The sequence below is a fragment of the Parambassis ranga genome, chromosome 16 (assembly GCF_900634625.1).
Source record: "Parambassis ranga chromosome 16, fParRan2.1, whole genome shotgun sequence".
NCBI lineage: Eukaryota > Metazoa > Chordata > Actinopteri > Ambassidae > Parambassis > Parambassis ranga.
This window is the reverse complement of record NC_041036.1, coordinates 12,610,491-12,625,181: the sequence shown is the minus strand read 5'-3', so window position 1 is coordinate 12,625,181 and position 14,691 is coordinate 12,610,491. Positions and strand designations below refer to the sequence as shown.

Here is a 14,691-nt window from a genome sequence, read left to right as displayed (position 1 = left end):
AGTCTGAATACCTACACTGCATGTTATATTTGTGTATGATATGCTGACTCCATCATAAATCACTGGGATGTGTTTAAACAGGTCTTACCTGGTTCAAACAGAAATTCAAAAGTTTGATAGTTTCAAAAACAAAACTAGGAGTCTTCTCTGGGTCGATGTTCTCCATGTTCCTAGAAGTGAAGAGAAATACATGCAATGAATGGTCCCATATAAAACCAATTTTCTTTTTGGTGTCTGCCACACCATACCACACTTTCATTCTACAGTTATATTATTGTTCCAGACTTCAGGCCGTCTTAGGGCGGTCCACACTGCTGTGCACATTAGCACCACACCTAGACCTGACAGGGCGGCTCTAGGTACAAATTGGTTCAACATTGCACTTCCCCTTCCAGTTTTGCCAAGAGGTAAACAAAAGACAACCCTAAGAACAACAAGGCAATATGTGGCCAATACTGTGTCCCCTTACTGCTTCCATAGGATTTAATTGATGTGAGCTGCAGCAGGTGCAGCAGATTAAATATTAATGGTCTTGACAGCACAATTAGAAGAAGACTGAGCAAGTACAGTTTGTTTGGCTGTTACGCCACAATGTCCTTTAGACAGATGAGACCAAAATGAATTGTTTGGCTTTAATGCTCTCCGTCATGTCTGGTGAAAACCAAATATACCATTACAGCAGAAACACCTCAAACCCATTGCAAAGCACGGTGGTGGAAGGCTGATGATTTGAGCAGCAGGAGAATCTGGGCACCCTGCATTCATTAAGTGAACTATAAACTCCTCTGTATACCTGAGTATTCTAGAGGCTATAAGGGCCGATGCAACAGGACAGGACTCCACAACATTGTGACAGACTGATAAAGTCATCCAGGAAACAATTACTACAGTTATTACAGCCAAAGATGGATGTACAAGCTATTGAATTATCGGAGGTACCTGATATTGCCCACATATTTTTCCTTTTGGATTAATTTTTACTAAAAGGTTCTATGTTGCTGTCTGTCTGACGTGTTTGGCTGAAGCTAGGACCCACAACAACCAGGTGATTCTGATCATTTTTTTACACAAAAAACAGGGAACTTAAAGAGAAGAGGGTGCTAACTTAAACTTAAGTGTACTATATGCCTTTCATCAGAACATCTAGAACATGCGGCCATCAGATGGTGCCCTCACCTGCAGATAATGATGAAGAACTTGATGAGGAGCAGCGGGTGAGGGGTGCTGCTGTTGTGCTCTGTGCCACCGGAGAGGTGGAGCGCACTGTGCCATAGCTGGGTGCTGAGGAACACCAACACCTCTCTAGGCAGCAAGGGCACCTCCGAGCTGCTGTCCTCCAGCCTGGAGGATTAGAGAGGAGGATACAGCGAGAGGCAGTAACAACGAGGCAAAGGGTGTCGTAACAGACAGAGGAACATCAACATAAACATGTCAAAGCACTATCTCCATGGAATGGTGTCTGCCTGAGGGAGTACAACAAGGGGGGAGTTGTGTAGTTTGTTACTACTCACCTCCGAGGCTCCAGTGTCTGCACATCAATGAGCCTCTCAAAGGACGCCACAAATGCTTCCAACCACTGCTGCAGATAGCCCACATCTTTCTGCAGGAGGGAGGAAAAACAGGTGAAAAACACTGTCACCTCCAGGGACAGCCTTCATGAACAATACAGCAGGTAAATGTTTAAAAAGAACTTCAGGCAGTAAGAGCACGTTGAACGTTACTCAGACGATACAGACGGAGTAGATATTATGACCTGTTTTTGTAACAGGATGTTGCAAAGAGATGCAACACATGCACAGAGAGGAACACACAAGCCACTGCTTTCCTTTTTTCTTCAGAATAAGCAGGTTAAATGGAACAAAATGAACACATTTCTTTTTTCTACACATCAACACATATACAAAACATTCCTCAAATACTCAAATACTGCGTCTTCACAGTGTCATGCACGGTGCCTTCATTTCTATGAGGATGTTTATATACACACGGTCGTTATCTCAGCTTTAATCGGTGTCTGCAGTGCAACATATCCTGCCACTCTTCCACCATACATCAGTCTCTTGATCTCACCAACAAAATAGCACAAATGGCAGACAGGTCACAACAGAAACAGGTCGACTTCTGTTCCCTGGTAAAAATGTATACTTTCAGTTTTATATAAAGCTCATTAATAAGTGCTGACGATGCAGTGAGAACACCGTGCTTCTAAGGTAATTTAAAAACCACAGAACGTGTAGAAAGGTTCCCTGATGTTCTTGAACATTTTGATTAGCCAGGCATAGCTGATTTTTGACAGAGCCTCCTTCTTTAGAGGAAGATATGAGTTGTATCAGACTGACTCGGTGTACATAAATAAAATACAGAACAAAGACAGCACACAGTTCATCAGGTACTTCCCCTAAATCAGCACACCAACAGGTCATAAATGAGCGGTGTTTACTCAGAGAAGAAATTGCAACATGACAGAAAGCAAAGCACATGCATCCTGTGGCTATATGTTCGAGACCATTCATATAATAAACTACTGTGTAACCATCAGGCAAAAATAAATACAGTACATTACCAACTGGCAGTGACTTGTGTGCCAGTCCATCTCTCATTGTATGCGGCTAAGCAGGGTGCCAGGTTCTTGCGAACCCAGTCTCTGGTGTACGAGCCTTCAGAGGTAACGTCCACAGTCAGCAACTCAGCAGCTGCACATCACTCCTGACCAGCACCAGCGTCTGACTCGCTTGTTTTTCTGTCTCCCACCGTCAAGCGAGCAACCAGGAAATTACATGTCACTTTAACTGAGGCTGATTTCCTTCAAACTCGTCAAACCCCTTCCTCTTTAGGTTGCACTGCTATAGTTGTGAGTAGATATGACGGAAGCTTCAGTAAAAATGTCCCACAGCAACAACAAAGAGCCGGGTCACTGTGCGTTCTAAATTTAAAACAACAAAGAGATGTTTCAGGAGGAACACCAAAATTCAGCTTTTACTTTTATACCGTGTGTGCTTGACAGCAGTGAGTGCACTACACTGCAATGACTTTAAGCCTAAGCATAGTACAACAATATTACTTCATATATGTCTTTAAATAGAAACTCTACATACAAAATTTTATTTAAACACTGATATAATTACCCTAATTATATTGCATATGGTCTGTGAAAACAGGAAGCTGCAAACAACCCATTGTGTTGAGGCTCAGACATCTGGACAAATAGGTATTGGTGACTTGAGAAACAAGGACACCGAGGAATATGCTGAATCCCTGCAGTATTACTGAGGACGTAAGATTTATATGACTCAGTTAAGTGATGTGGTTTGTCTTAGAGCAGACTGTTTCAGTATTAGATGTGTGAGCACTGTGAGAAAATGTGCATTAGCCTTTGTGCAGATGCTTCACCATGTTGTTATAATACACTGACCCTGGTGAATGTGTAACCTGTCCAGGTAAAAAAAAAATCAGATCACAGGGAGGAAGTGGGTCTGTTTTGCTAATGAGAAGTAAAACAAGAGCAAAACAGGTTCAGACACCCGATGACCTGCTTTATATCTCTATAAACCTTACAACATTACTAACGATCTCTATCAGCTGGTTTCCTTCAACATAATCCACAGCAACTATGGCTTTTTCCAATACATGTTAACAGCCACTATCAGTGCGGATGTCACCAACCAATGGTGAGGTAGCAGCCCCTACAAACCGTGTCATTTATCTCTGTTTTCTCTGCACATGGCCAAGCAGCTGTGCCGCCCCGTGCTGCTTGGCATTCTGCTTCACTCCAGCTTCTGCGGGAGTCAACACAAAAAGAGCACTTTGATATTCTTGGTTGGCCGTTCAGTTGGTAAAACAGGGAAGGCCGAGGCACACCAGAGGATTCAATCACAGGCCTCAACAGTGATCTGCGGGGATGGCTGTAGCCGTGGCAGTGTACTGACATGCATCAAGGCAGGACACAAATAATAAGGTCGATGACTATGTTGTGACAAAAGCAAGGAAATGTCACATAAATCTTTGCTGCTATCTGAGGAGGAGGTTTCACAGCTGTGTGGATGGGTGGCGGTGGGGTTGGCACTGTGGTCCGGCTATACCTTTGAAAGCATTAATTAGTTCCTCAAGCCAACCACCACAAGATAATAACACACTATTTCTCTGCCAGCTTGATATGTCATATATCCACACACAGAAGTGATGCTTCTTCCTACTTTAGTTCAGAAACACAGAAATATGGCAATGAAAACATGGGTAGTTATACTGGTATGAGCCCTGTGTAGTACATGAGCCAAGGTGTAAATACAGGCTTATGTTTTACTGACGTCATATCCTGCTTACTTTAATTTTCACTATCAGTGAAGTATCCCGTTATTTCTTAGAAGAACTGATGAAGTGTTGGGTGTAAACAGAGTTGTTTTTAGTTATTAATAAGGCAATAGTCCTAGCCGGCGTTGATGGGTTAAAAAGTAAACATGCATAAAATTGACTTGAATTAGCTCTGCTTCTCAGGAGGATTATGCCCAAAATCAAATTTATGTCTTCTCAGACATGGTACGACAAGTTATGTCCCTCAGTGATTAGATCAGAATCTTCTGTGTGTGTGTGTGTGTGTTCTTAGATATAAGATATGGAGCCCTGAGATACTGCACTACAAGGCTGGTTTTAACCCCACGTCCTGTCTGCTACACAGAGATCTTCATGTACAGTATAGTATACATGGGCGAGTATCTCAATTTTAAAATTCATAGGCCACATCACAGTGTCTAAATCACAGTGTCTTTTCAGCGGTTCACATTAGTCCCTGATCTGTAAAGTCTTGCAATGGGTGTGTGATTTCTTGCACAATCAGAGGAAGCGGAGCTCCTTTATCAATGACAAGCCTGAGCAAGTTGTGCTTTCTTATTGCAAATACAGAATGGCAGACATAAAGCATGCTGGAATCCATTTGTCAGCACACACCACAACTTTGTTATATACTGTTAAAACACCACATATGTGCTGCCAGGATCCCTAAAAAGGCTGATAAATGCAGAATAATAATAATGAGGAAAAAGGAGTACACAATGCTGCAATACAGATTAAAACTGAGACGTGTTACAGGGCGTAAAGCAGCTCACAGCTTTAACAAAAAGCCTATTAAACAGCGCTCCAGATAAGTGAGCTGCAACTTTGCTGTGTGTGACGTGTCTGAAAACAAAGCCTGTGAGTCAGTAACGGGATGTCTCCACTTTTCAAAATCATTATTGTCTTTGCCAACTTGACTAACAGGCAAATAACAAAAACATTAAACACACATGAGCAGTGGTGTTTTAAAGCAGAGGCAGGTGATTGATCTCTGGGTTGGTTCTGCAGCCTTTTGTGTTCCTCTGAGTCACATAAGGTGGTGAGATTTGGGCTCTGTTAAATCTCTTTGCTCTGCTGTCCTCTTTACAGACCGACCAAGAGAGAATGACATTTGCACATATGCAAAATCCTCTCCCCAGATTCAAAGAGCAACTCTAAACTTTTTTGCATTACAGACAACTGGAAAACAGAGCAAGAGGCTGCTCGATAAGGAAGTGGTCACACACATAGAGATGCTAGACAGCTGTCATCACCAGATTCAGGCTAACCCCTCCCTACATGCATGCAAGCACACACACACACACACACACACCCTATTCATTCTTTCAAGCGGTGGATTGTGACAGCACCTACTATAATGTGTTTAGTGTTGCAGAACAGGGAATGTTAGTGAATCTACAGAGGGTGGATTACAAACACACTTCCTCTGAGATCTGAGCTCTTTTTTTTATTTAGGGCATTTATATTCACAACCTGGGATTTATTTTCTCATAGACAAGTGTACATGTCTATGATTAAAGTTTATTACTGTCGAAACCATTAGATGTGCAGTGATGGTAGGAGAGTCATATGCCTGCAGTGTGCACACACAGTGCATGAACATGAACATGGAAAGAAGTCTCTTCTTGTTTCTTCTGTCCTCAGGCATGGAAGCAGATTGCAAACACATTAAATAATCATCATGATGTATCCACAGTCAAACAGTGTTTCTCCTTTAGGTAGAGACATGAGAGGAGCACTTCTACTGTTTTCACCTGTGCCACTAAGATATTACTCCTTAATGATGATTGCCGCAGTCACACCCACAATTTGACATTCAATTTAAGATCCCAGACTGAGATTAACAGCGGGATTAATGATGTTGTGATGCATTCAATAACACAGGTTGTTTTGTTTTCATGGTTTAAATACGACATGCCTTGTTTGAGGAAGACGGGGAGGCAAGAACAGGAAGAGGAAGTAGCCTCAGTAACACCTGCACCCAGGTACAGCAGCGAACATAATCATGTTAAAGTTTAAATATCATTTTTACGCATCGATTTGAAAGGATGAAGTTCAGGAGGACACAGAAAATGCGACATGATCATATTCAACAGCTGTCTCGATTAACATGTAATAAACCGCTGTAGTATATAAGCATAAACAGGCGATGTCTCATTAAAAGCAGCAGTGAACGCAGCACAGGCTGCGATCGTGTGTTTGTTGGCTGATGTTATAAAGTTCAGGCAGAGGAGCTGTGGCGACAACAGGTGTCACGCTCAGCTCTTCCGCACTTGCTCTTACCTTAGTGTAATACAACATCCACAGCTCATACAGCCTTTCCTTCGATGCCATTCCGCCGCCCTTGTGGTTGCTCATGATCTCCTTTTTCTTTATTTATTTTTCTACACAATCATAAAACTGGCGAGCATGGTTAAATCCAGCGCTGCTGCTCGAAGTTGCTTCCTAAAAGCAGGAGAACGCGACGCGCTGCTGCTCCTGTGGTGAACCATTCCTGCAAATCCAGGCGCAATAATCCCAAATTAAAAAAAAAAGTGCTCACAGGCTCAAAGTTATCAAACGCAAAACATGACAGCGTGGATATGGTTACGGTGCGCTCACTGGGGAAAACTGTAAAAGCAGGAACACAAATGCGTGGAAATGCACGTCTGGAGAAACACCCATGTCCGCATTTAGACCGAGCTTGTTGCTGTATGATTCCTATTGGAGAGAGTTCCCACGGAAGCGACAGATGCCATCCGCTCAACGCCGAGAAATGACTGCGCCGCTCGAGTGGAGGTGTGCAGTCACTGCGTGGAGTGTGATGAGCCGGGGGCCGGTGATCACCAACTACTGTCTGACTATTAACAAGCCAAGAAATGCAGTGAAGAGTTGACTGTAGATCATGCTCACAGGTAGGCTGATATTTCTTAAAGGCGCACACACACATAAACACAGACAGCCTGCGCCAGGACTCCCCTCACAGGGAAGTGATGAATGTCATTAAAAAAGGGGGAAAAACAGGCTGCATGTTTTCATGCAGTGTGCAAATTCTTACGTGATACTTAAATAACAGCTTTTCTTTAAGTTCTGTTGCAATTACTGCGGACTGAGGCTGACAACACAAACATTCAAGTGAACTTCAGACTCGTTCAGCCACATAATTCTTATCCTGATGAAGCGTACAATACATAAACACTGAGAGGTGCATTCAAAGTGCATAATGTAAATGGTGCAGACAGCATTTATTAGGATGAGCCATCTTTATCATCCTTTAAAGTTGTCATTGTTAAACTTTTATTCTTGAATAACACATGCTAGGATAAAATAAACAGTTGTACTTGTTTAGATTAATCCCACATTTACAACATGTTTATCTTTTTTAAAGTGTAAAATATCCAGGTGCTTTATACTGCACTTTATCCCTGCTGGATAGTTTACAGCTTTATTTTTGATCCATAGTCACACTAAGTGGTATCACACATGACTAATCTATTGATTTATTGGGGTTATCAATCTAGTTTTATGATCACCCTCTTGGTAGCATCTTTAACACAGACAGGTTTTTTGTTATCGCACTCTAATGTTGATTGTCAGGAGGATGGACACAGTGAAGCTCGAGGCAGCTGTATTACCATGGCAATGGCCTACATTCCTAAACCAGGACCGGACACTGTGACCATCAACAGGACACAGTACTGATCTGTCCTGTCTGTGATCTTTATTTACTTTTGAGGTATATGCTTGTTAATGGTCTAAAAATAAGTTTTAACTGAATTTTCAAAAAAATAACATTTAAGCTTCTAAAAGCCAATTAAAGTATTAGTATCTGCTCCAGTTATCCAAATTTAACCCATGCAAAACCTCATGTGTTTGCATTAGTTTCGAAAATCTCATTAGTCCAAATAGGATCATGCTTAAAAAATATTATTACAAATGTAACCAATCCTATTGATGGTTCTTAGGAAATTAGTCAACAAAACGTAGTAAAGTCGCATGATCAGGCAACAGGCCACTGCAATCGATTTGCTCGACGGACGTTTTTACACCCTTGCATCAGGGGAGTTAATCGATTTCAGAGAGAATCGAGCGTCGTGTAGACACAAGCATGGAGCGAAATGTTGGTTCACTTCAGGAGCAGGCTCTTAAAAGAAAAGAGAGGCTGAAGGCGCTAAGAGACAAACAGCTTCATGTAAGTTTCCTGTCTGGTGTAATCTTCCTGTGAAATAATGGACAATATCTTTTACACACAAGTCACTTGTGTGTGTACTTGTGAGGTAACGTTAGCTTGTTAGCTTGTAGCTAACGCTAGCATATTTATGTAGCTAATACATCGTATAATTGGTTCATAGCTTTGTTTGTGTGTTGCTCAAGAAGGCTTTGATCTATTTCCGAACTAATTCAAAAGTAGCTAACGGCAGTATTGTGTTTTGATGGATAGATCGATCAAAGGTTAATTTTCGGAAGCTACGTAATTCAACATCTTGTAAGTTAACACCGTGTTAAATCAGATTGAAGACTTTGTCCGCATATGCTACATTTCCACTATTAACTAGCTTATTGAACATTTACGACATTCTAATTAAATCAGATGCATTAGATTTGAAGAATGATAAGAGCAGAAGTAACATATATTAACGGCCAATCAATAGCATCAATACTAGCTTCAAATTGTTCAAGTTTTTTTCAAATTTGAACGGAGAAAATGTTTGATGGCCATGTAAGAATGTAAACTTTATTCATATAGCACCTTTCACAGATAGATCACAACGTGCTTTACAAAGTGTATTAAAACAAAAAATTGAACAAAATAATAAAAACACACAGTAAATCCCAGTCAACTAAAAGTTTGTCATCTATTTTTTAGTGTACACACTTACACACTGCAGTACATTTGTTTAACTAATTAAATACAAAAAACAGTGATGTAAGTTTAACACTCCACATAAACAAAAAATAAGTTTGACATGATGAGCACAGTCTGAGTGATCCACTGAAGTGGAGTGAACCAGGTTTGGTTCAGCTGCATAATAAAACAATGACATATGTCCATAATAGGAGACCAATAAAAAGACCAATGCAATATTTTCCTTTTATTGAGACAAAATCAGCATCATGTTTTATGTATAAAATGTTATATCCAGATATCTCTAATTTAAAGTGACAGATGTGTGAGCATTTATTTGCAGATAATCTTAGGATGAATGCTCTTTATTGATTAAAAACAAAATTGTACTAAATTAATAATTTAACATCTACACACATGTGAAATGAGACTAGGTTGGTTCACCAAATTCTCAGTTGTTCCTTGGTAGTGCTGCTGTCAGTGTAGATCCATTTAAACATTAGACACAGTATTTCTGCTCCAATATGACCTTTCAGTTCTGGATATAAATTCCTTGCAACAGGAAGCCCCATTCAGTACACAAGCCACTGTTGTTTGCAGTGAGGTCAGAATGTTTTTTTTACATAAGTGTTTAGCAGGGACATACTTTCTTTGCTAAAGATGTTTGATAAACGATTGTTGACATTCCTAAAGTCTGAAGTTGTTGTCCTTTTGTGCTGCACTTCAAGAATGAGTCAGTACACTGAATTGTTCTAGCAGGTGGTCAGGAAGCCTCTTCAGGAAAGTGTAAGCTGGGAGGGGTTCAGTATCCTTTGCTACAGCTTTGTTTCTCTGGAGGTCAAATTTTTTCTTTTTCTGAAATACTGCAAGCTTGTTTCATCCATTTGTACAGTTCTTTGGATATTTCAGTGTAGGCCAGTCTAAATGCAGTGCTGTGTATAACATTACATCTAGAAAATACTAATGTTGTTTTGCAAGTATATCAGGTTCAGTTCCCAAACTCTTAAATATGTCAGTGTCACAAATTGTGAGGGTCATAATGTAAATGTGTCATTTGACTCCCAAATGATGGGGCATTAGTATTATATATAGTATTTTGTTTTTCTATGCAAATGTTTGCCTGGTGTTCATGTCTGACTTCTTTTCACTATTCTATACTAATAATAAACCATAAACATGTTCTTAGGTTGGTGCGGTATTCTCTGAGGTAGAATAATTAGTTGTAGTCAATTTAATGACATGATGATATGATGACATTCTTACAGGGTCGAGAGCAAGAAAATGGGGAACCAGACAACAAGAAAGCTGCACTTGAAGATGCCGCTGAAGAGAGGCATAGGTTAGTTTGCTGCCCCACCCCAGCTTTGTTGCTTAATTACTTGTTTTGTATATTTATTTTCTTTAACCCATGCCATGATTTCTTCAATTGTTGGTCTCTGTTGCCTTCAGCTAATGCTTTTAACACAAACGGAACTGAAACTGATATGGAAGTAAATCAACAGAGCATTTATCTGCCCTTTATCTTAGCACCAGTGCATGTCTCAGTGCAGGCTGCGAGATGTCGTGTTTACACTGAGGTAGATCACAGACCTGCGCTATTAGCTGCTCAAATATCCTGCAGCTTACTCAACGTTGTGTGTTAGGTGGTAGGAAGGAGCAGCCATCTTTCCTGTCCTACAGGACCTTTTTCCATTGTTTATATTTAATGACTGCTCTGAGGGTGTGCCGCTGTATTTCCTCCGGTCCAACAGGACAGCTCTCTCTCAGGAGAATGAACATAGATGCAGGTTAATGAGTCTAATTTATATGTTTGTCTGTAATTATAGAGAATCAGTGTTTAATGGAGTGTGGGGGTGTTTTTACACAGTTGAGACCTTCATTTGTAGCAGGGTGCGAGTGTAATGTATCTTGTGATTAGTATTAAAATTTCATAGGAGCTCAAATTGCTAAACCAAGGCAGAAAAGAACAAAACAGTCAAACTGTTTGTCCTTGGGTTATTCCACTTTCAGTTTAGTGAGGGCTCCACAGGACTAATATGTCCAAATAAATTGATCATGTGCAGAAGGTTTTTCACAAAACCACAAAACCTATTCTATTCTATTCTATTCTAAGCACACCAGGCAGAGTTTCTTGTTGCATCTTGTTAGGTTTTGTTAGGGCTGCTGGCATTTTATTTTAAGATTGGCCGATAGGTAAGTTGATTCCAGATTCTTGGAAATGGCATGCAATTAAAGGAAGTTTTGTTAGTACATGTTAGGGCTTAGAATCTCATGCATGAAGGTCTGATGATTGTCTGCAGTTATATTATCTGCTGTAAATGGGGCAGATAGCTTGATATCAGTGTTAACATTAGAAGACTCTGGGCTCCTCCTGCTTAACCACAGTTCACTCTAAACATTTAGCGAGGGCAACACTTGGGTCAGTAGATTAAATTCATCACAGGCTCTCTTTGATGCCACGGGGTGCTTGAAGTGGAAATATGTAAACACACTCCAAAAGTTTGGAAGAGACAGTTAAGGACAAAAAGCTTTTGAAGGTAGAAAATTTACATGAACAGTCTGTTTGTTCTGGTTTTTGTTCCACTAATGGTGGCACTTAAGATGGCAGTTTTTCAGCATGTCTACACCTCAAAATATCTTTACATTTCCTGGTTGTGGTGGTGTAAAATTTAGATTTGATTCCTACCTAAAGGAGGACTGGCCTCCTGTTTTACACCGGCGGGCTGTAAGATTTTTGTTTTCATTTCCACTGCAGTATCCTAATTCCTCTTTTGAGGCTTTCTTTCCCTTTATATGTCACATAATAAAAACACACATTTAAGATTTTGCACACCCATGCTTCCTACAGACAGGAGCATACTTAGGAGCAGTTTTATGCTTTTTAATTAAACAGTATTCATGAGAGGATTTAAAAATGGAGGGAGAGGGAAAATAGCATGCAATAAAGTTCACTGGCTGAGCTTAAACTGCAGGATGTTTAATTTCACTCCAGGTAAGTGCAATGAAGCAATAACTTTAATTTACTTTGTTTGCAATATAAACCAATTCAATTAGGATATGCTCAGAACAGCACATTGTCTCGCTCAAACAGCCTATGTGGGATCTGATACAGGATGCAGACACAGAGGGATGTGTGAACTAAGAGTGGACCTCCGTCAGCCAACAGCAGAACATGACTAGCATTCCTGCCCATACCCATACAAGGCATTGGTCTGTCTGTTGGCAGCAGGGGTGTGATAAATGTATCAAGAGTGTAACCTCTCCTGAGCTTCATCACAAATCCATGTTGAGCTCAGAGACGCTGATAACTCTGTCCTCTCCCACACACAGGCAGACAATAGTTTATCTCTGCTGCTGGACCTACACAATAATGTGCAGAGATGTCAGCTAAAGCTTGCCAAGAATTCGCCTGTGTGGAGATGTGATGAAAGATGGTGTAATTCAACATCAAGGAGAGCATTCCTCAGCTGTTTGCTGTCTCTGCCCAGAAGCAGGTGGGACATGTTAATCAGACATGTACACAGGAATAAAGAGGGACATTATACCCAACCTCCTGCAGGCATTAGATGTGCAGCTGTGTAGGGTCTTTTATGCTCCGCAGTCTCTGGTAGGATATATTTGCCTACACTGCCACCTCCTGGACTGTGAAGAGTATGGGAAGTGTAATAAAAGTATATTGTTTATGTGATAAACTAACTGTTGACTCTGGCATTGCTCTGTATTTGTGTTCCCAGAGACCTGAAACTGAGAAATTATACTCCAGAGGATGAAGATCTGAAGGAGCGGCAGATGCCTAAAGCCAAACCTGCATCAGGTGAGAGCTTCTCAACAATAAAACAAAGTTCTGGAACTGGTGTTCATGGAGTGCCCTTAAGAAGGTCAAAGTACTGAACAGACCTCCTGCTCACTGACTCTTGCCAGCTGCCATTGTAGCAGATGATTTGGGGCTAATGACAAATATTCTCTGTTTGCAGTGGAAGATAAAGTAAAAGACCAGCTAGAGGCAGCTAATCCAGAACCCATCATTGAAGAAGTGGTGAGTACTTCTTTCTGTCTGAATGTGATTTTACTTGGGTTTCACCCTATTCAGCTGATTTCTCTTCTCAGGATTTGGCCAACCTTGCCCCAAGAAAACCTGACTGGTAAGACTTAAAAAAAATCTTCCAACCTATATGATGCATAAAAACCCTGATGTAATTTGAAGATAATTGGATGACTTGTCTTTTCATTGTAATTCTGAATGTAGGGATCTTAAAAGAGATGTGGCAAAGAAGCTGGAGAAGTTGGAGAGGAGGACACAGAGAGCCATCGCTGAGCTCATCCGTCAGTATTTCATGTTTTTGCTTTTATATCCCTGAGATAACAGCCTCAGCTGAGCGTGAATTATTAGGCTAATTGCTTTGTGGCTTCCAGACGCTGTGGAGGCTCAAAGCTGTCTGATAGTATCAGTGGTGTGATTCCTCCACTGATGTTTGATCCAAATTCTAAAAATAAGAACAAGCTTCGAGGAGATTGCAAAACAGGTTTAACTGTAAGAGGAGGTTTCCCTCCATGTTTAAAGCGCATGACATTGATTAGTCATCACAGAATGGTAAAGTAGTACTCATGCCATCTGTAATTAACCAAATTAGGATTCCTGGGTTTGCATGTAAACTTTCATTTGGGTTTTACCCATTAGTGCACACCCAGAGAACATCACGGCAACATGTCTTCCATTTACTATAAAAATTGATTCTTTGTAAAATGCAGTACCATCTAATCAGACCAAAATTAAAACATAGTGAATGACTTTGGTCATTTGTGCGTGTCTTCAGGAGATCGTCTACGTGGCAGTGAAGAGGAACTGGCCAGAGCAGTGGGAGCAGTAGGCATAGAGGAGGGCGACTCAGACTGAATTAAGATGTGACGGGAACAAAGGAGACTGAACAGGAGTGGCCTGCACTCCTAACAGGTCTGTGTCGTGGTTACAGAAGGAGGCTGGTTTCATGGTGCAGCCGTGCTTCCTATCAGGCCATGTATATGAACATGTACTACATTCTGTATATGTGGTTTAATTGTGTATTTTTTATCCAGTAAAAATATGTGCTTTTTTGAAAGAGTGATTACTTTTAAGGGTTTTTTTTCCTATATCTGAGCTTAAAAAGACATAAATCAAATCCTCTGTGATGATACTGATAATCCATCCACTCATTAAGCTACAGTGACTCAAGGCAGAATACCCTGGATAGGTTGCCAGTCCATCACTCTTGAGTACTGCACTTACCCCACTCTGGGTCTACTGCTGCCCTTTAAGCAATCAGCCATGCTACAAATATTTGTACCTTGGATATTGTGACTACGGGGCACACTTCATCACTGAGTGTATAATAAGAGAACAGACACATATTAAATACATAATATTTATTCAGAAAATTATCTGAGAATTCACTCACTAATCATCATTAAGTGACCCCTATGCACTCACTTACATTGATGACTTGCTACATTTGAATCAAAAACTACTTTTGATCCAGTGAACGATAGATAAAGAAATAAATATT

At 40.7% G+C, this 14,691-nt stretch overlaps 2 protein-coding genes across 5 annotated transcripts in view; one reads left to right on the top strand and one right to left on the bottom strand.

Annotated features, from left to right (window-relative positions):
- nbeal2 (neurobeachin-like 2) overlaps positions 1-7,189 on the bottom strand; it is a 28,430-nt gene extending 21,241 nt beyond the window's left edge. For 2 of the 4 annotated variants that reach the window (XM_028424976.1, XM_028424979.1), the window contains exons 1-4: positions 6,610-7,188; positions 1,512-1,600; positions 1,177-1,341; positions 89-170 (exon numbers count right to left, since the gene is read on the bottom strand). In XM_028424976.1, the coding sequence (XP_028280777.1) occupies positions 89-170; positions 1,177-1,341; positions 1,512-1,600; positions 6,610-6,684 (411 nt within the window). In that variant the 5' untranslated portion in view covers positions 6,685-7,188. Of the gene's footprint in view, positions 1-88; positions 171-1,176; positions 1,342-1,511; positions 1,601-2,563; positions 3,111-6,609 lie in introns of those variants that run through there. The other 2 variants (XM_028424977.1, XM_028424978.1) reach the window with 2 other exon arrangements.
- A 1,190-nt stretch (positions 7,190-8,379) lies between these two features.
- Positions 8,380-14,253, top strand: ccdc12 (coiled-coil domain containing 12). The gene is made up of 7 exons (XM_028425849.1): positions 8,380-8,497; positions 10,417-10,490; positions 12,886-12,965; positions 13,126-13,187; positions 13,259-13,293; positions 13,398-13,474; positions 13,966-14,253. Exons 1-7 carry the CDS (start codon positions 8,414-8,416, stop codon positions 14,043-14,045), a joined length of 492 nt encoding a protein of 163 aa, XP_028281650.1. The 5' UTR covers positions 8,380-8,413; the 3' UTR covers positions 14,046-14,253.
- Positions 14,254-14,691: the final 438 nt, after the last annotated feature.

Coding starts and splice junctions, on each gene's coding strand:
- ccdc12 (XM_028425849.1), top strand. CDS start 8,414: ATGGAGCGAAATGTTGGTTCACTTCAGGAGCAGGCTCTTAAAAGAAAA. Junction 12,966..13,125: donor TAAAGCCAAACCTGCATCAG/GTGAGAGCTTCT, acceptor CTCTGTTTGCAG/TGGAAGATAAAGTAAAAGAC. Junction 13,188..13,258: donor AACCCATCATTGAAGAAGTG/GTGAGTACTTCT, acceptor TTCTCTTCTCAG/GATTTGGCCAACCTTGCCCC.